Here is a 20,530-nt window from a genome sequence, read left to right as displayed (position 1 = left end):
TGTATGATTCTGCTCTGAACGTTTGTCCTGCTCATCATCTCCATACCTCATCTTCTTCTATATAGTAGGCTAAATAGGCTATGTTAAGCTACACCCTGCATAGGGAAAATGTTGTGACATATACAATGTCTTTTACGTACTTCATATTTAATATTATGTTTAATTCCTGTAATATTTCTGTGCAGACATGTGATTCTTATAGATCCAATGGAAATGAGTTGTGTAATTTAATGAGTAGGCTAGTGCCAATGACAGTAGGTTAGCTTTCGCGTGAAAGCGTTGCTTTGTGTTTTATATGCATGAAATCACAGAAATAGCTATTTTTCGTTCTTCATTTAGTAAAGGCTACTTCCTCTTTGCAAAGTCAAAAAACGGTGACAGGGAGGAGGACGGACGCCCTTCAGGAGCTGCAGCCGCGGACGTGCGCGCACCGCTGGAGGCAGTCGAGCTGCAGACCCGGGTCCGGTTTGGAGAAACTCGGGCTGATGTTAGCGCCAGAGCGAGAAGAGAGAGCTGGCTGGGCATGACATGTGAGCCAACGGTGCACAGATAAGACAAACAGCGAAAGGATGTCTGCGCCATGGGCGGGTCGGCGCTCTGAGAGACTTGACACAGGTGAATGAGAGCACAGCTGCAGATCTTTTCGGGTTTTCCTAGTTCCCCTCCCCTCTCCACAGCGAGAGGACACCGACACGGCAGCTGCATCCCCCCGTGCCTGAGAGGGACGGAGGAAACGTTACCGCGCAGACTAACGTGACCGCTTTACTGAGACACACGGGAGAGGACACAATGTCAAAGGAGACGAGAGGTAAAGGTAAGGGGAAACACTAGATTCATAGTCTCGTGCTAACAGGTAGACACCCGCCGCGTCTCGTGCTGCTTCTGGACGTTGGCGCGCACAGCCGCGTGCTGCACGGATGGAGGCAATCTGTAGGAATGTGCGACGGTCCAAAAACGGAGCAGGTGTTACACACCTCGGGTTTGTGGACTGTTCAGCCGGTCTGTCCTTTTATTCGTCTGCCCTGTCTGTCTCTGTGTCCGCGCCGGTGTTATAACCGAACGTGTGACCCGTCAGATTCTGTGACGCTGCAGGGTCAAATAGACAAAGAAAGAGGAAATGTTTGAGAGTTCAGCTTATAGTGACCCATTTCTGCTATCCCAGTATGCAGCTCTGTGACTCTCTAAATACCGTATGGATGTGACGCTATTTTTGGTTACAGCTATTTAAATTAAGGATGCGAGAATATATGCTAGTAAAAAGAAACTTCTGCTGAAATTCAGGTCATGGTCAGGTCAGGAAAATGTAGACACTGGACACAGGCATCGCACACTGTAGCCTACTCTATCCTATTCAATCCTAGCATCAGACAATACATGTCCAGGACAAGGTAAACCAGGTTAAACCAGGAGAAGTGAAAACGAATGATACAGAGGAGTTCAGTGCATTGCTAATACTAGCAGGCAGTTGTTTTCATGCAGCTCATTTGATGGTTAACTTGGCTATGAGGTATGTGGGCCAGTGTTGACAGGACAGCCCCAGCAGGCCTCTGAGGACCTGGCATTTGTGGCATAAAAGGTTCATTGTTGCCCATTTAAAAGATTTGTATGCTGCTCAAAAATGGCCTGTTTGCATTATGGTATTTTAGGTACACAAAATGCAGTGCTTTATGAGGTTGTATTCTAATTCTTGTTAAAATCACCTCTTTCTATGAACGAGCATTATTTTATGGCGATTTTTAGCCTTTAAAAAACAGTAAGAATAATATTGTGTGCCTTACAGTAATAACTCACAGGTTCTAGTGTGCTATTGGTAGCAGGGTGGCTTTTCTTCAGCCAAAGGTCCTTTGTTTATTTCCTTGTGTCGTCTTGCATCTCTGCTCTGCTAAAGAGCCTTTGAGCAAGTCACTGAATCTCTTCCAGCTTCAGGCTTGCTGTTCTGTATGTTTGTGCTCTGACCTTTTCCATGAGGCGAGGGGCGGAAAGAGAATTTCCCTGCAGGGATCAATAAGATATCGGATCATTCTTACTTCTGTGACACATTCTGACTAATGTGTCACAATAAAGAGGGGGATTTTATTCAGTGTGGTTTGGGCTTTGAAATATTGCTGCCTCTGATTTAATATAACAACCGTACTATATACGAGGGCGCAGGGACATACAAAGTGCAAAGTCTCTAAAAATAATAAGAATAAAATACTTCCATTTTTGAGGCTGATTCAAACTAAGTGCTGGGGCTGAGATCAGGAGTTGCATTAACCCAATAAATCTCCACAGAGGTTCCTTTCATTTATACAGAATGTAGTTTCGGTATCTGCTGGTTCCCAAACTTCATTGCAGCTGCCTTCATTGAGTGAATTATTCCAACAAAGACACACTTAAAATTAAGTGCAGATATTCAGTTTCTGCATTATTTTAAACATTTTTGGGGAGAACTACTGCATATGTGGGGAAAAAAAGTTGTGTAAATGCATTAGCATTTAGGCATAACACATGCAAGTCTCTGATGAGACTGTTGGAGGTGTAATTGCATTGTGGGTAATGTAGGTGCCAGGTTTTTGACAAGGAAGAATAATGTGTAGAATGAAAAAGTTGATATCTCTGATTCTGTTGTATCAATTTATTTTAATCCTATTTAAAACGACAACAACATTGAAATTGAGTTATGATTTACACACAGGAGGACTGGCAGCACAGCAGATTCAACATGAGGCATAAGCCAATAAAACCCTGAGTTTTCAACATTTTCAAACTGAGTTAACAACCGATGTTTCAGTCACAGCTGGTATAAAATGTGTTTGCATGTTCATATAAAAATGTCAGGTGCAGCCTCAGAGGTCCCCAAGATTTTGTTCCACTCTAGAAATCGAGCAAGTAGTGCTATTTTTAGTAGACAATCTCACAAGACAAAGTAGATTAGAATTTTTTTGGGCATTTCATGCCTTTAGTTATATAGGACAGCTGAAGACATGAAGGGGGAGAGAGAGGGGGAATGACATGCAGCAAAGGGCCGCAGGGCAGACTCAAACCTGCGGCCGTTGCGTCGAGGAGTAAACCTCTATATATGGGCGCGTGCTCTACCAGGTGAGCTAGCCAGGCGACCCGAAGTAGAGTCTTTGAATGGATGGAAAAACTTTTTTTTCCCTCAACAGCTGCAACCGGGTGCCTTCTCCAGTTAATCTTAATTATACTGCATTGAGCCTCACCCTAAAATTCACTCGCTAATGGAACTTGTGAAGCCTTACATTATTTCAGCCCAGCTCTATAAAATCATGTGAACCCTGCAATGCTCCAGCAGGCCGGTGGCAGAATGAAATGAAGCAATGTGCAGTATGTGTGGGTTTACTGGCAGTATATTCATATCTCAAGCATACAGTATATCTGTTTTTATTATATATTTCTTCCCAGCATAACTTAGAAGTAGAGCGGTTCTCATAGAAACATTGTTCTTCAAAGTCCCGCCAACATTGACAGGGCAGACTTTTTAATTTAACGACTTTCACTTATGTACCTAGATCTTATCTTTGTCATTTTCAATTATAAGAGGCATGCAAGGGATTCTACACTTCTAAATTCTTATTTAAATATTTGACTCACTTGAGAGCTAAATCTGCACTATTATCTAATATAGGGACTGTAAAGTAAAAAGCAAGGATAATATGAGTGCTGCATATATAGCATTTCATCATTAAAGTATGGCAACCAGCATTTATGGACAATCTAATAGGCTTTACAGTTTGCAGTGCTGTTTCTCAACTTCTGCAGAAACGATGGATTCACTGCCTATTAAAACAGAAGAGAGTTTTAATTATTCCATATAAAGAAAAAGAATTTGAGCAGAGTAATAAGGAATTAGGAATGTGAATTATGAGGAAAAAGCTTCAGTCCTCAAAATAAAGCTATAATAACTTTCTCAATCCCCTAAATTTAGCACTACCACTAGGTCAGTATTTTAATTTATACTGTGAAATTTCTCGATGGATTGGTATGAAGTACAAATATTCCTGGTTCCCAAATGATGCATCTTATCGACTTTGGTGATGCCCTGGCTATCCCTCTAGCGCCATCATGAGGTTAAAATTTGTGGTTTTGACATTTGGTGCACACATTCATGTCCTAAATAGCTTTAAGGTTTCATCTAGCATCAGTATCTGGACAATTGGTTTATGACAAAATACCTGTCAAATGAATACCTACCAGCCTCATATGTACTTTTTAGCATGATAACACGCTTAACTAAACCATTGTATGTGTGTTAGCATGCTGATAGTAGCAGTTAGCTCAAAGCACCACTGTGCCTACTGTAGTACAACCTCACAGACCTGCAAGCATGGCTGTAGACTCTTATTGAATACACTTTCAATTTCAGCCATTCTACAAAATGATTTTGTTTAATTTTACTTTTCATAGGGAAATACGGATACTCAGCCCCAGCTGGGCTCTGCTTCTCATTCAATCAATTTCACACCTGCGACCATGTCAGACTTTTCATTGGCCACTGAGGAGCTGATGAGGACAATCAGACTGTGCATCTTTTAATGGGACCCACAATTTAACTGGCTGGTATGGGAATTCAAACCATAGACTCTTTAGTCACGTGGCTGTTTCTCTCTCCTTTAAGCTACTTCCACCCCATTGCATAAGCTGTGGCGTGGAGCCAGATAGGTCTTCTGCTGCCAAATGTCTTTGAGAATTTTTGCTTTTCTAATAACCCAATAAGTCATCTTCGTCATCCTCCCCTGCCAGAGTCTAACTGATCCTTACTGTTTGTCATCCCTAAGACTTCATGAACCATTCCGGCGCTCCGTGTGAGGTAATGCACCTCTGATCATTGTGGATATCTCATATTTGACCAAATTGGATCAGTCTGAAGGGGTGTTTTTTCATTTGCTGTCCAAATAAAATAAGTGGGTAGCCAACCTGCTGTGTTGTTGAGATGAGATTCAGCATCAAGCTAAAAATAGAGCTCTTTTTCTTTTTGCCTCTTCTCTTTCTCTGTAAAGGTGAATAGTAAATGCTAACCATTTGGCAGTATTTTACTATTGAATCAACTGTCATGTTGTTTCTTAATAAGGAATATAATGCTGGCACATTTTCTGCAAAACATCATTTTATTTGACACCGTCAGTGATTGCCCAAATCTGTTTGGGTTATATATACGGTATGATACTGCAACAGCTTGCTGTGTGTTGGGCTGTCGTCCAGCCTGCTCAACAAGCAGCACTACAATGTTCTCTGAATTCTACAGAGGCGTGTGCTAATGCATTCAGCCCGTGACCCCTGTTATATATGTGATCATACAAAACAGTGCTAATTTAAATTGAATAGGTGTTTGTCATGGGGAAGCACACTGGGCCTGTGTCGGGAAGCAGCTATTCACAATGCACACAGCAGCTGGTCCGCTGCTGTTTGGGGTCGAAGACAAGGCAGTGGCAGGGGACTGTCTCACCTGGAGCCGGGCAACAGTCTACTTGTTGTTTGTCACGGCCAAAAGTCTTGACGTCACACTGGTGTCTCTGAATACATTGTGGAAGGCTGAAAACAGTGGTTTCTCTAAATAGGCTTTTAAAAGGCACACTGACTCAGCTCTTTCATTCTAGACTGTTGGCAAACACATTAAGTTTAAAGCAACACTAGAGAACTTTTCCCGCTTTGGTCCCCCTACAGGTTGGAAGCGGAATTGTCCATTACATTATGCAAGTCTGCCAGATCGGGTAGTGGATCTGTAGTTCGAATGAACTGGACTATGTAATGTAATGGACAATTCCGCTTCCAACCTGTAGGGGGACCAAAGCGGGAAAAGTTCTCTAGTGTTGCTTTAAAGTCTAAGCCTAGAAATCTAGACGCACCCTAGCAGCAGCAAATGTAATTTGCAGCCAGGGTCGTCTAGCAACTCTCGACGGTTCTGTGTGAATTCCCTGCTACTTGAAAACAAAGAAGATGGCTGCTGCTGCTGGCGAACAGTGGTCTTTGGAATCAGCTTTGGCTGAGTCTCTGGAAGACTTGGAGTTAGAAAAAAGAGAATTTTTATTAAATAACATTTGAAAAACCTGTATAAACTGAACACCAAAGAACAATATTAACTATGCAAATTATTAACAATATACCTAAGTAAAATAAATAAATAGCCAAAGCTATAACACTTCTGTTTTCTATACAAATACTGTTGAAAAACCAACAGAACTAAACTCCATTGTGCACAACGAGATGATTCAAGCATTTTGAAAATTCTTCTTCAATCAAGTTCTCTTACATTTACAAAGTCAATTAAATGGCTACTGTTTCACAGCACTGTGCAGGGTCCGAAATGAACATTCGCCTGTCACCAAATGTGGGGGCGGGCCGACACACAAACGCATAAACACTGGCACACACCAGCCACTAGCCACTACCTTCTGTTTACTGATAGCTAGTGTTTACCTCAGGTTAATTAATTAGCTAGTAAGGTGTGATTTTTGGCAGCCAGCCTTCCAAAAGAAAGAACAGGAAACGGGAGTCTCAGTTCACCTGTCCGGGAGGCTCTGACACACTTTCCGCACTCCGTGTCTGCGGACAGCTGTAGGCTTGTTGATGCTTTGTACATTGTCGGACACATGCAGCCTCTTTCCTGAAACTGCTTGCGGGACTGACGCAAGTCCACAGCGGTCCGCGGCGTGTATGTCCGAGTCTGTGTCCTGTGCCTCCACCAGCAGGTTGTCAGCTGTGTGTCTGCCTGGAATACTCTCGGACGGCCGATTTAACTCGCCGGTCCTCATCAATATAGTTTCATGTGTCATGTAGCTCTCCACAAGCAGAAAAAAGAGCAGCTAAAACGCAACTTGCGATGTGATCTTGTGATCTGGACGGGAAGGATAACTCTGGGAGTTGGAAGGGGTGTGTCGCGATTCTGCCTTCTCAGCACGACACCGGTTGGTGGATCTGAGTGTCGGCGCTTTCGGTTTCATATCGCATATCGTTACAGCCCTACTATTAGCAGTAAAACTGCTGTTGCAGTTAACTATGGTTTTCTTTCGACAGGCACAAAGGTTAAGCCTACAAAAGTTGTTATGGTTTTATGGCCCACTGCTTTACTGTATTGGTTCACTCTGGACACTCTCATAGAAACAAGTCCTCCAAATTATTTTTATTCCTACCCTCTAATACGACCCACAGAAGCGGTTTCTGTCCTCATATGTAAACTACGGAACGTAACAGTTGCGGTTTTAAACACGTCGTTCTTTTATTCACCCAAACTTTGTCTTGCTGTTGTTGTTGTTTAACTCTCTGTTGTTTTATTGACGTCTGGGTATCCTCAGGCTGGACATACGATTCAAGTCAATTCAGGCTGGGCGATATGGAGAATATCAAATATCACGATATTTTTGACCAAATACCTCGATATCGATTCCCACAACAATATTGTAGTGTTGACTATTGGTGCTTTCACAAAATATTTACACAATGAGATTTTTTATGAATAATCATCAATAATGTGGATATAATGACTAAGTGGGTAAAGGCAAATAATAGAGCAGTTACAGCAGTCTGGTAAGTTAAGAAAATGACATCACTTTACTGTAATGCAGCCTTTAAAACCAGGAAAAGACACTTATGCCATATTACGATATTCAAAATCTAAGACGATATCTAGTCTCATATCACGATATCAATATAATATGGATATATTGCCCAGCTCTAGTTTTATTTGTAGTATAAAATATTAACAGGATTAATCTCGGTAGTGGTCGTCGGTATATAAATGCAGTCCATATGTGGTCAGAGGGGTGAGTGCGCAGGCTTAGTAACAGTGAGTATCGCCTAGTTATAGCGTAGCAGTCCATTAACAGTCCATGCAAGCTCTGATCTGCATAGCTGCAGTGCAGATAAATAGCATCCAGGAGGATAATGTCTGGAAGGTGAATCTGTGACCAACATTTTTGAGGAGAGATCAATCTCCTCGATGTCTCTCATTGGCTGTAAAGATTGATTTTAACTTTGTGCTGAAATGAGGTTTATTTAAGTTAGAGGGCAGGCTATAAATAGCTATTTCTGGCTGACAGGGGACCAGGCAGACATTTTTGTTGTTTACGTTTTGTGAACCACATAATATTCACTGTGGCAGGACTTAAACAGACACAGTCTTTTTCCTTCTTTGTTTTCTGTACAGTATCATCTATTCAGATTTTCATCTTTACTGGGATATGTTGCATGTTAAAAACAAGAAGCAGAGGCATTTCTCATTCCCTCACCTTTCTCCATGAAGAAAAACATTATTGGATTTCCAATTTGTGTGGTAGATATCGCACTCTGTCCATTTGTCAATCAGTGGTTTGCATCATCAGAGAGGCAGGCTGCACTTCCTCCCTGCGTGACGGCAGCCGTTGCCATCGCATATGATCCCACATAGCTCTTTTGGATGCCGTTAGTTGCCTAGAGTTCTGTGGATATGAAATGCTGCTAATTACAAAATGAGGAGGTTGGCACTCGCTTACGTAGCTTACAGACCATCTGGGTTGGAGAGGAGAGAGGGCAATGAGAGATAAAGCTCCGGCATGAAGAAATTCCTTTAGGATGGTAGCAACTGATCAAAAGAGGTTTCTCCTATAAGAGGTCCTATTGGTATTGGTGTGAATGGCTACTTTACCTAGAGGCCAGTAAGCCTATCATCACTGTTTTTTCACAAATAGGCTGATTTATATTTGCTAATAATATGTTGGAAATATTTGTTAACACAGTTCCTCCAAACTACTGTGAACAACAAAATATGCTCTCTCTCTCTCTCTCTCTCTCTCTCTCTCTCTCTCTCTCTCTCTCTCTCTCTCTCACAATTCAATTCAAATTGCTTTGAATATGCATGAATATCCAAAATAGCAATATTGCCAAAGCATCAAGGATAATAATGTGAGAAGAAATACATACATACAATTCATTGAGTAAACTAAAATATATACATTTAAAAATAAAAACAGGAAAGCAACAACAGTATATCAATATACAGTAAAATCGCTAGTGTCACATGTTAGAAAGAAAAGAAAGACAAAAGCAAACAAAAAAACATGAAAAACCCATGAAGTAGAGGACTGAATAAGAAGGCAGAGTAAACTGAAGTAGAGGAGTAAATGAGAAGGCAGAGTAAACTGAAGTAGAGGAGTAAATGAGAAGAGTAAATGAGAAGGCAGAGTAAACTGAAGTAGAGGAGTAAATGAGAAGGCAGAGTAAACTGAAGTAGAGGAGTAAATGAGAAGGCAGAGTAAACTGAAGTAGAGGACTGAATAAGAAGGCAGAGTAAACTGAAGTAGAGGAGTAAATGAGAAGGCGGAGTAAACTGAAGTAGAGGAGTAAATGGGTAAATGAGTAAACTGAGGGGAGGTGAACTCCAGATATTAGGTGTTGTTGTGCTGCTTGTCTCTCAGGCTGTGACATGCACTCACATATCTCGCTGCTTCTACAGCGCTCACACTATTTTCTCCAAGTAGATGTTGCATTTTTGTCTGGTCGGAGAGTGTATTAAAATCTGGGAGTTTACATTAAATTTTCATATGGAACTGAGTTCTGATGTCAGTATATGTGCTACATTGAAGTAGGAAGTGTTGCTCTGTCTCCACCTGTCTCTGTGGACAGAGCTGACGCAGCCTGTCTTCTCGAGGCAGCCAGGTCTGTCTGTGGCTGCCGGTTTCTACAGCCAGACTGTGTCCACTCAGCCTGGACCTGCTCAGAGTCTTTCTGAGTCTGTGGTCACGTATGGTGCTCAAGCATTCAGCTACTATGTACTCTCGGTTTAGGGCTAGGTAACAATCCATTTTGCTTTGAAGTTTAGTAGTGTCTTTCCAATAGGTCATGTATTTCTGTTTTTGTCTGCAGATGATTTGGTTGGGCCGGATGGTTTGGGGGGTGTCCTGAGGTTCTGGGGGCTGTGAAATGAGTAGAAAAAAGAAAAAAGAAAATCTATGTTAAAGTAGTTTCTTTATGTTCTTTTTCCGTTATAACTGACTGTCAAACTGGATAATAAAAGAGAGTTCTGTGGCATTCATTGTTTGTGTTAGTTCATGTTTCACAAAGAGTTTAACCTGAACCAGACCGACAACAAAGATAGAAATAATATCACATCCATACAGGGATAGTAGTATACAGCTGTTAAAACATAATAAAATATATGACACACTGGTATCGGATCAGTACTCGGTATCGGCCGATACGAAAGTTCAGGTATCGGAATCGGTATCGGGAAGCAAAAAATGGTATTGGACCATCTCTAGAAATGAGGGAGCTGAGGGGGTGTCCTGAGGCTCTGGGGGCTGGGAGGTGAGGGACAGGGCTAGCTGACTGAGGGGACTTTTCTCTAGGTTTCTCTCTTGGTATTGTAGTGCTTTGTAGTGGAAACTATATTGTTTTCAGGTGGTTGTAGAATTTGATGGATCTTTTTTCACTTGTAATTTGGAGGGGATATTGGCCTAGTTCTGCTCGGCAGGCGTTATTTGGGATGTGTCTTGGTAGGTGCAGAAGGTTTCTACAAAATTCTACATGGAATTTCTCAACTGGGTGATTGTCCCAGTCAGTAAATTTTAAATGTCTACTGAGCGGGCCCCATATTTCGCTGCAATATAGAACGATGGGTTCTATTACTGATTTAAATATTTTAACCAAATTTTAATTGGAATGTCTGTCTTATCTCTCAGCTCATTCAAACTACCTGATGAACTAATATTGAGACCTAAATATGTGTAGTTTTTCACATGTTCTAATTGAACTGTATTTAGATAGAATTGATGTTTACTGTAATTCCCAGATCTTTTCTGGACAATCAGTATTTTGGTTTTGTTTAGGTTGACTGTCAGAGCCCAGGTCTGACAGAAACTGTGCAGGAGGTCCAGGTGTTGTTGTAGGCCTTCTTTTGTAGGGGACAGCAGGACTAGATCATCAGCATATAACAAAAAATTGATGTCAGTATCTCCCAGAGTGATACCAGGGGATGTAGAAAGTTCCAGATTTTTTGCCAATTCATTTATATAAATGTTGAACAGAGTCGGGGACAGGCAGCATCAATTCAATTCAATTCAATTTTATTTATAGTATCAAATCATAACAGAGTTATCTCGAGACACTTTACAGATAGAGTAGGTCTAGACCACACTATATAAATTCCAAAACCCCAACAATTACAGTAATTCCCTCAAGAGCAAGCATGAGCAGTGGCTATTGCGACAGTGGCGAGGAAAAACTCCCTTTTAGGAAGAAACTCTTGACTCCAGACTCTTGGTAGGCGGTGTCTGACGGGGCCGGTTGGGGGTGTGATGAACAGTGGCAAATAATAGTCACATTAAAGATAATGGAACAGTGACTTTGAAGGTCATCATGGAAGTTCATGTCATAGCAGGGCACATCGTGTCATACTGAGTACTGCCCTACAAAGCAAAAAGGCAGTAACTGCATTTTTGGTCAAAAATGAGTTATTATCATTTTCATAACATTCAAGGCATCCTTTGTTATGTGACAAAACATCTTATCTCAAATGTGTGTCGTTTTGGAGAAAAATGGTAGTCGTTTGTACAGTAACTGCAAAAAGCCCTAGTGAAACAAAGCAAGAGTACAGTAACATCCATTACTGTATTCTTGTTCTGTTTTACCTAACAAAAATAACCGCGTGTTACGCGCGCGAGTGAAGTTACTGTTTCCATGGTGAACACACACAGCTAATTTCGCGGCATCCTCACAAGACGGTTTTAACATTTGCGATTTCACCCTTCTAACTTCACACAAATGTATTTATTAAATTAAACATTTAGAGGCTAGGTTATCACAATATAAACACCTGTCAGCCGCCAGGGCGGGACTTTCTCTCAGAGGTCCATTCAGATAGCATTATGCTAACAGGCGATGTTTTAAATAGCTTTGCTTACCTGCCCCTGATCCTCCCTGCTCCTAGCTGTAACTTTATCCTCTGTAACTTCACATCATCGCCGATGTCATGTCATCATTTTGTTGTTCATGTCACAAAGTTATAATCCAACCAGCGGTGGAAAAATATTCAAATACTGTTTAGAGAAGTTAGCGAGTTGTGAGCAAAACTGACATATTCTATTTACTGTAAGCATCCTTTCAACAAAAACAAACTTCTGCATGCGAGCCGGCAGGTATTTACGCCCCCCTTAGCTCTCGGGCTCAAACACATTGGTTCCTGTTCCTAAGCATTTATGTTTTGAACGGTTTCTTCTTCTGAATATAAAATTATATATTTAATTTGGATTCCCCTTAATTATATTAACCTAAAATGGTCAAATTAGTTTTGGTTTTGGTATATCCATGTTCAGGAAAACAAATGGTTCCAATTATTTCAAATACAGTGTATCGAACACACCCAGAGCCCAAGTTGTGGCAAAATAGTTTTTGGAGAATCTGTAGTTACTGCCTTTTTCCTTGGTATGGTGCCACGTTTTTGGTAAGTAATACAAAGCAAGAATACAGTAACTGCAAAATAGGGGTAAAATATCAAATTAAATATGAGGATTGATATGTACAAAGAATAAGCTAATATCAAGTAACAAAAACAGCCACATGTCCAATAATCTACCTACAACTACTTAGCTGGATGACAGGATAACTTTAAAGTCATTTTTCTCAGTTCTGCACTCTGCGTAGTTACTGCCTTTTTGCTTTGTAGGGCAGAGTAGTGCAGTCTCCTATACCGGATCCCGACTACTCTGTGCATATGAACATCACAGCAGGGCGTTGCGGGATGTAACGTGGCACTGCAGAGCATGGGCGGATGCGGCGGACGCAGCAGGACGCAGCAGGACGCAGCAGGACGCAGCGGGACGCGGCCGGGAATTGCAGAGAATCTCAGAGCATAGCTCTGTGAAGAAGAAACATAAGGACTCCGGGCAGTAAATTCCCCAGAGCTAGGTTAGTAACAAGCATTTCTGGGACAGGATGCTTACAAAAGGAAACAAGTGGAAACAGAGATGAGAGAGCAGCTCACTGTGTCATAGGAAGGAAGGAACTTCCCCGGCAGTCTAGAATAATAATAGCATAACTAAGAGAGGCAGGTTAAAGAGAGGTGCCTGGTCGGGCTAGAACTCTCCCCAACCGGATCGGGCTCTACTGGCCTGTTTCACTCCACGTTCTTGAGGAAAGAAATGTGTTTGTTGGTGGCCAATTTTAACTGAACATTTGTTGTTAGTGTACATAGATTTTATGATATCGTATGTTTTTCCTCCAAAACCCATTTCAATCAATTTATAGAAAAGACCATCATGCCAAATTGAATCAAATGCTTTTTTAAAGTCTACAAAACATGAAAAGATTTTTCCTTTGTTCTGGTTTAATTGTTTGTCAGTGAGGGTGTGGAGAGTGAAGATGTGGTCTGAAGTTCGATATTTTGGGAGAAATCCAATTTGACTTTTGCTCAGGATATTGTGTTTACTAATGAATTGTAAGATTCTGCTATTAATAATACTGCAGAATAGTTTTACCAGGTTACTGGTCACAAAGATTCCTCTGTAGTTATTTGGGTCAAACTTGTCTCCATTTTTGTGGATTGGGGTTATCAGTCCTTGGTTCCAAACAGCTGGGAAAATACCTGAATTTAGGATGATATTAAAAGCTTTTAGGATGACCAATTTGTATTTATTATCTGTGTATTTGATCATTTCATTTAAAATGCAGTCAGCACCACAGGCCTTTCGGAGTTTAAGCTTTTTCATTTTGTCATTTTGTCTCTCTCTCTCTCTTTCTCTCTACTCTCTCCACTATTGTCGTGACTTCATTTGTCAGTGCGTTTCCATCCACCTATTTTTATGTGCATTTTCAGTTTGTGCATAAAAAACTGGAGTGGAAATGTCAGAAAAACAGTTTTTATGGTGGAAAAGTTAGTGTATTGATTAAATCAAAATGCGACAGTGCAATGAAAACAGACTTGGTGAATAAATCATGACGTACATGAAGCACGTGTCTTAAACGTCTACTGAAGCTTCCTCTGAACAGACAAAAAAACATCAGATTTGTGTGGAGAGATGGGGGTTCTTCAAAGATGCAGTTATTGTTGACTATCCCTTTTTTACACACTTCTGTGCATCAGTAACATTTTTAGGTAGTTATACTTTAATATTTTCACTCCAGAGTAATTATAATTCATTCAGTTTCAGGAATTACCACACTTTCAATAAAATGTATGCCACTTTGAGATACAAGTACAATTATGAAGAAAATGCTCATACATATATCCTGTGAGATGTGTTGAAATGACACTCTTCTCTGAAAGCCACCTGCGATGAATTAAACTGCAATTAGAGCCAGCTGCATGAAGAACCATTAGATGATCAGACTTGTCCCCTCTAGAAACATTATGATAAAGAAACACCTTGAATAACCTCTTTGAACCCACATTTATATATACTTGATCTTGTTTTTATTTGTAATGTTTGTCTAATTACTGTTTTATCATTGTTTTTACTTTTATATATTTCATAATATTCAACAATTCAGGAAAATACTTGAGTTGAACTTTGTAAAAAAGTGGGATTTAGGGATATTTCACAGTTGGAAAGATTAATATATCTTTAAATTGGGTCACTTATGCAGTAGAAATGTGATTTTTTTAGTTGTTGTTGAAATTGGTGGCTTCTAGGCTGAGAAAAGCCAGAAAAGGTGTTTTTGGCTCATGTGGATGAAAGACACCAAATCCCAGAATGCACTTGCTTCGCTGCTTTAGAGTTTACTCCCAAGCCACGCCTACCGTTTACAGACAGACAGACAGTGAGACAGTCAACTCAACTCAAGTGTGTTTTAATGTCATTTCAACCATATACATGAAACAACATTTCACCGTGGCTCAAGTGGTGTTACACATTTAAAATATAAAAAAAACGACATTATATAAAAACGACATACGAAACAGGTTCCATTTTGTGGACACACAATATGCTCCGTAAAGTTCAGCTAACACCCACTAGCATTAGCGCTTGGTGGGCTGTAAACACCAAGTATAAACACAGCCGTACATTTGCGTGGAATGTAGAATGGTCGGTATTCAACAGTCACAAACAGTTAGTTGGATGTAAGCACCCCATTTCTGCACCAGGCAGTTCATGTTAACACAGCCCACCTCCACTAGTGTTACCCGGCAACAGAGCAGCAGGCCTGGTAGCTGGATAGTCCGGTACACTGTTGTTCAGCCATGTTTCCACAACAACAAAAACACAGCAGAGTCTGAACTGGCGTTGGGAGTTTGGTTGAAGTTGGATGTAGTCCAGTTTGTTGTCTAATGAGCAGACACTTGCAAGCAGGATTGATGGGACAGGTGGCCGGCTAGCGTTAGCTTTCCACCGGCACACTCGTTCCCCGCTGATGATGTCCCTTTACGGGCCAGAGGCATCGAGCAACACCGCTGGTCTCCGTAGCAGGGGGGCGAAGCTCGCATAGTGTGTTGAGTATTCCATCTGTAATAAAGTGTCCTGCATATAAATATAACACATAATTGTTGTTCTAAAATTTCCTTCGGGATGAATAAATCTATCTATCTATCTAAAAGTTTTCTGCTGAGAGAGAGAGACTTACTGTTAGGGAAGATTCAAGATGGCTGACACTCCTTTTGCTTCGTCAATCCTCGGGTAAAGACGACAGTCCAGCCCCCTATGGGCGGGTTGAAAACATGCGGAAGTAGCTCCTACTACCGGCTGTATTCAATGGCCTCTGGTCAAAAAATCTTCCGATGAAGCAAAAATCCTTGTTTTCCGTCATCGGAAGATTTTTTCCAGACCCACAATCCAGAGATCTCTGGTCTCAGGGGGACATGAGGGAGGGAAGCACAGTCATTCAAAAATACTACCGTGTTTCTACTGATACAAAGCTTAATGCTAAATCGGTGAAGTATCCCTTTAACTCATTTGCTGTACAGCTGGAGGCAGTTGTGCAGGCTAAGGGCCAACGTTATCTTCTTAGTATGCTTTTTGTCGGAGTAGTGGAGGCAAATATATGTAATAGAGAAGATGGAAAGATGGATGAGTTCAATTATAAATCTTTCAGCAGCTGCAGTCAAGCTATTTCTTACTCGTCTCCCAGAGTTACCAACCTGAATCCATAACTTCACAGCGCCTTTAACAGCTGCCTTCGAAAAAAAAAAAAAAAGGTCCCTTCATATCATAGCCCTACAGGTTAACGTATTGAATAACGGTAAATCCTACGTATGGAGTGTCTGTTATACTGCAAATCAATGGAAAACACCTTATAGATTCATAAATTATAGGATTTTAACCTGAGTCTGAGAAAGATTTTCTGCTGTTGTGAATATCACCTAACATATGAGTCATGCATGCAGGATAAAAGATGTTAACATTTACTTAGAAAAAAAATAACTTGGTTATGCTTTTCCATCCATAAATACACACACATCTGGAGCAAATCATCACCACAGGTATAACTGGATATTGATTGGCAAAATTTCAAATACTAGAAGCTCCTTTTTATGACCTTCACCCATGAACATAAAATATATGGTAGAACACTGTCTACCTATTTTTATACAATAATAAAAATAAATAGATATAATATAGATTCCTCTAACAGCAGCTGTGCAGTATCTGCTTCCCTCACTCTCTTTGAGAGAGTAGTTTTACTCGGTAAGGCACAAGTACTTTAAACGGTGTCTGTGTATTTGTAGCTAAACGAACAACTCAGCACAGTTTCGTCAAAGGTGCCTTTAAACAACTCAAAAGCCCCCACACCCCCGTGTCAAATGTTATGTATTTAAAATGAGAAAGAACGAGACCTTTGGTTTAACAAGCCTTCCGTTTGGAGGCATTTACTGACAATCAACAGCTATAACATTAGCCCTAGTGACTCTCTGTAATAATAATACTAATAATAATACATTTTATTTGGAGGCGCCTTTGAAAACACCTTACATTAGATAAAAACAATAAAATCGCAAGACAGGCAATGACAAAGACAAAAGACGACGGAACAAGAGACAAATGTGACACTAGTTCAAACAATACGGGTTTTCTCTAGAAGTCCTGTCAGGGTTCACACACACCTCCAACTCTGAACTTCACCTGGCGAGAATGTAGGCTTTAGCCTTTTAAATTAATAAAAAAGCAATACATTCTTAAGATTGAACCATCCATTCTGTTTTAACATTAAAAGTGAAGCATTTGACCCAGTAGTGTCCTGTGTAAAACGTGGTGTGTGTGTGTGTGTGTGTGTGTGTGTCTAGTAAAGCTAGAGATTCATTCCTGCATGCGAGGGACAGATATAGAGGGTATAACCTGTGATTGCAATAGAGCTGCTCCAGTAATGGATGCCGTCAGCCCACCGTTTCCACTGGCTGCAGGCCTCTGTGTAAACACCGCTGGAAGTGGATAATAGAAAGAAAGAGATGAAAGGATGAGATGAATCACAAGCAACCTTGTGTTGTCTTCCTCTGAAGTAAAGCTTTTTAGATACTTAGACACAGATTTTCTTTGAACAGAGCCCAGTGATGTGCCCGGCTTCTCCCCTCTCTCTTTCTTTCTCCTTGTTAGTTTTCATAAGTTGCACATTTAGATTCAAAAGACAAGCTGTTTTGGTTTTGCATGCTTTAATGTAGCAGACAAAAGCAGTTTGATCAGAGTGACTGATGAATCACCCATTGCTGTTTTTGGTAGGGGATTCTGTTGAACACTGTGAAACAGAATTTAAGCATGTCTAATTAGTGAGAAGGACTGGAACATCATTATATCTAATTTATAAATTGCTGATTGGTATTCTCCTTGATACTTTGCCAACTCTTTGTTAAACCGACATTAACATATTAATACAGCACAACACCTTTTCATGACAAAATTGTTAATCTTTTAGGGTTAAAAAAGGCATCAAAATCAGTTGGAGCTATTTTCCAGTACCCTTTCTTCTCACTATTGACACAATGTTGCCATTCCTTATTCTTGGCGTCAAACTGCTGTCTGCTCAGATTTGCACTCTTGCTGGTTGTGTGATCAAAATTTGTAGTTCGTCCAAGCATTCACTCAGTATCTGTGGGAATATGGTTTACAGTGATGCCCTGCAGGGAGCTACAGCAATCATTTCCGTTACCCAGCGGGGAAGGCATCGCTGATAGGCACTCTGGCGTGAGGTTTCATCCACACAAGCAATTGGTTAGATTTCTTAAACCTAATTTGACATTCAACATGCATGTAGAGCTCCAGAAGTAAACAGAGTGCACGGACATCCACAGTATGGGTGTCTGTTCCAGCAGTGGATGAATTAGAAAGAAACAGTACTTTAAGATCACTTAGAAGGCCTCATATGGTGACTGTATCCACTCAACAAATAAAGTCCCATGATGGAGAGAACTGTTTGGCAGTTGTTTAGGGAAACAGCTGGTGTGGGATGGCTGAGTTGGGAGGGTTTTATTTCTCAAGGTGATGTGCTGTGCACCCCATCAGCTCTGCTTCCCCTACTCAGTGTGTGCTTTCTGCGCACACAGGAGCCCTCAACACTGTGGCGGACAGGAACGCCTCTGCCCTTCCATATGCCTCCTCAAGATGAGTCTTGTAAATCCTCGGACGTCCTAGTAGAAAGCATAGCGGAGAGTGACTTGTCCAAAATTTGATGCTGAACACCAGGCAGAAATTTGCAACCAGGCCTACAAGTTTGTGTTTTGCTTTTTGCAAAATCAAGGAACCAGTCTTTTAAAAAATTCTGATTTTAATCTTTAAGTGTTACATTTTTAAGTGAAGTGAAGGAAGAACCAGAGACCACAAAGGTTTGTGTGATATTCCTCCATCTCATTGTGTACTTCATGCTGAGTGTGTATTAATGTCTCCACTATCTGACACAAAGCATGGAACATAAATGAGCTGATCAGCAAGTACCACAAGCAGGAAGGCTGGCTGTCTAGTTTGATAGCACTCTAAACACAAGTGATGCACATGCAACATAACGGAATAATGTGCGGTTCTCACCTGTGGTAGTTACCTATATATATGTTCTGGTCAAGAGTTTGCTTTCAGATGTATTTATAGCTACTGTTGCCAATTTGGTTAAAAGAATAGTGTATTCCAGGAAAATAGCGATATTTTGTACAGTAATTACTTATTTTGTATCATTTAGCCAAATGTTCTTGTGTGTGTATAAGGTAGTTTGGTAGCCTCGTGAGACCGTCCTGATTTCGCTCCAGTTTTCCACTCGCAGATCAGTCTGGCATCTTGAGATAGAGAAAATTTGGAGCCGTTCGCCAAACGACCGGGCCAAACAGCGTTGGTTTTGAGGCGGGTTTAGGTGGTGATAGACACTAACCACTAACTAATCAGCTAACCGGTATTTTCAGACAGCGGTAGCCCTAATTCTTTTAGCCGCTCGCTAATGCTTTTTTCTCTTGGATCCTTCTTTTGGAATATGGACCGGGAACCTGAAACGGTGCCTTTTATTCGTAAATTCTCGTTACACAAACGGCAAATATCCTTTACTGACATGTTACTTGCTTGCTGAGCTAACGAGCTATGCTTTGCCTGCAGCAGCAGGGGCTTGTGGTTGTATTTTCATACGCTTCGTTGATCTGATTGGTTGATTTGGCCCGTCTATCACCAACATAGGTGATAGACAGATGGTTTATCCAATCAGCTAACAGCAGTATTTTCGCCCCTTCCCAAAAGTTCTCCAACGGAAAGTTCCCAGATGGACATGCCGAGCAAATGCGAAGCAATCCATCTGGCGGAGTCAGGTTAGTAGTTTGGGTGACACAAATTAGAACTCAGGAATGGTATATAAGGGATGGCTGTGGTGCTGTTCAGTGCTGCTGCTGGTCTGTATGTTGATGCACAATAAATACTCACACAAGGACTGAGCTCATCCTCGCCTGAGCCCCCTTACTCATCCTCCAGTAGGCTATAGACCAAGATGATGGGGTTATAGGCTCTGCCGAGGTTCAGGGAACCTTGAGAACGATTCGCTGACAGGCAGAGTTGACGCTTAGTCAAAAGTTGAAGAGAAAGCTTAAAAGCTTATCCCAAACTTGGTTGGCATGAATACTATTTATTGTGATCAGTATCCTGGGTCCTTCCACATTTAGGTAGCTTTATTGTTATGCTACAGTTTTTATTTGTACAGGTTTTTTTCAAAATGAGATATTAACAACATATCAGCCCTAAATATAGTGGGAGGAGGGCCTTGCTATTCATGATTTTCTGACAGTAATGTTAAATGACATAGAGGCTTTTTACAGAATGGTTTTACAGTGAGTGCTAACATGGTTGGTGTGTGTGAGAAATGTACAAATGGAAATTATAAATTGGTGTGTTATTAGCATTGCAGTGGAACTGTAATTTCAAGCATTTCTAATGTTGTACAGTCATTACAGTGCCACCATACAGAAAATGGACATTTATCTTTAAAATTAGTCGCAATTGTGGCATTGCTGGAGATAGACGGCAACTAACACATTACATTGAAAATACTCTAGGGAGGAGTTTGTTAGTGACACCTTTTTGAAATGCAGGTGCTCAGGAGTTGAGCTAGAGCTGGGTGGTATACTGTGAGAATCTCAAAATTCATGGGTGGAAAGTGTTCAATATCCCAGGAG

General features: G+C 40.9%; 1 protein-coding gene across 3 annotated transcripts in view; it reads left to right on the top strand.

The window, feature by feature from the left end:
• Nucleotides 1-367: 367 nt before the first annotated feature.
• Nucleotides 368-20,530, top strand: part of pitpnm3 (PITPNM family member 3) — a 112,747-nt gene continuing 92,584 nt past the window's right edge. Inside the window, exon 1 of one of the 3 annotated variants that reach the window (XM_039778747.1) lies at nt 368-808. In XM_039778747.1, the coding sequence (XP_039634681.1) occupies nt 790-808 (19 nt within the window). In that variant the 5' untranslated portion in view covers nt 368-789. Of the gene's footprint in view, nt 815-20,530 lie in introns of all 3 variants that reach the window. The other 2 variants (XM_039778732.1, XM_039778738.1) reach the window with 2 other exon arrangements.

The sequence above is a fragment of the Perca fluviatilis genome, chromosome 2 (genome assembly GCF_010015445.1).
Source record: "Perca fluviatilis chromosome 2, GENO_Pfluv_1.0, whole genome shotgun sequence".
Lineage (NCBI taxonomy): Eukaryota > Metazoa > Chordata > Actinopteri > Perciformes > Percidae > Perca > Perca fluviatilis.
Note: the sequence above shows the minus strand (reverse complement) of the source record. Positions and strands in the feature narration are given on the sequence as shown.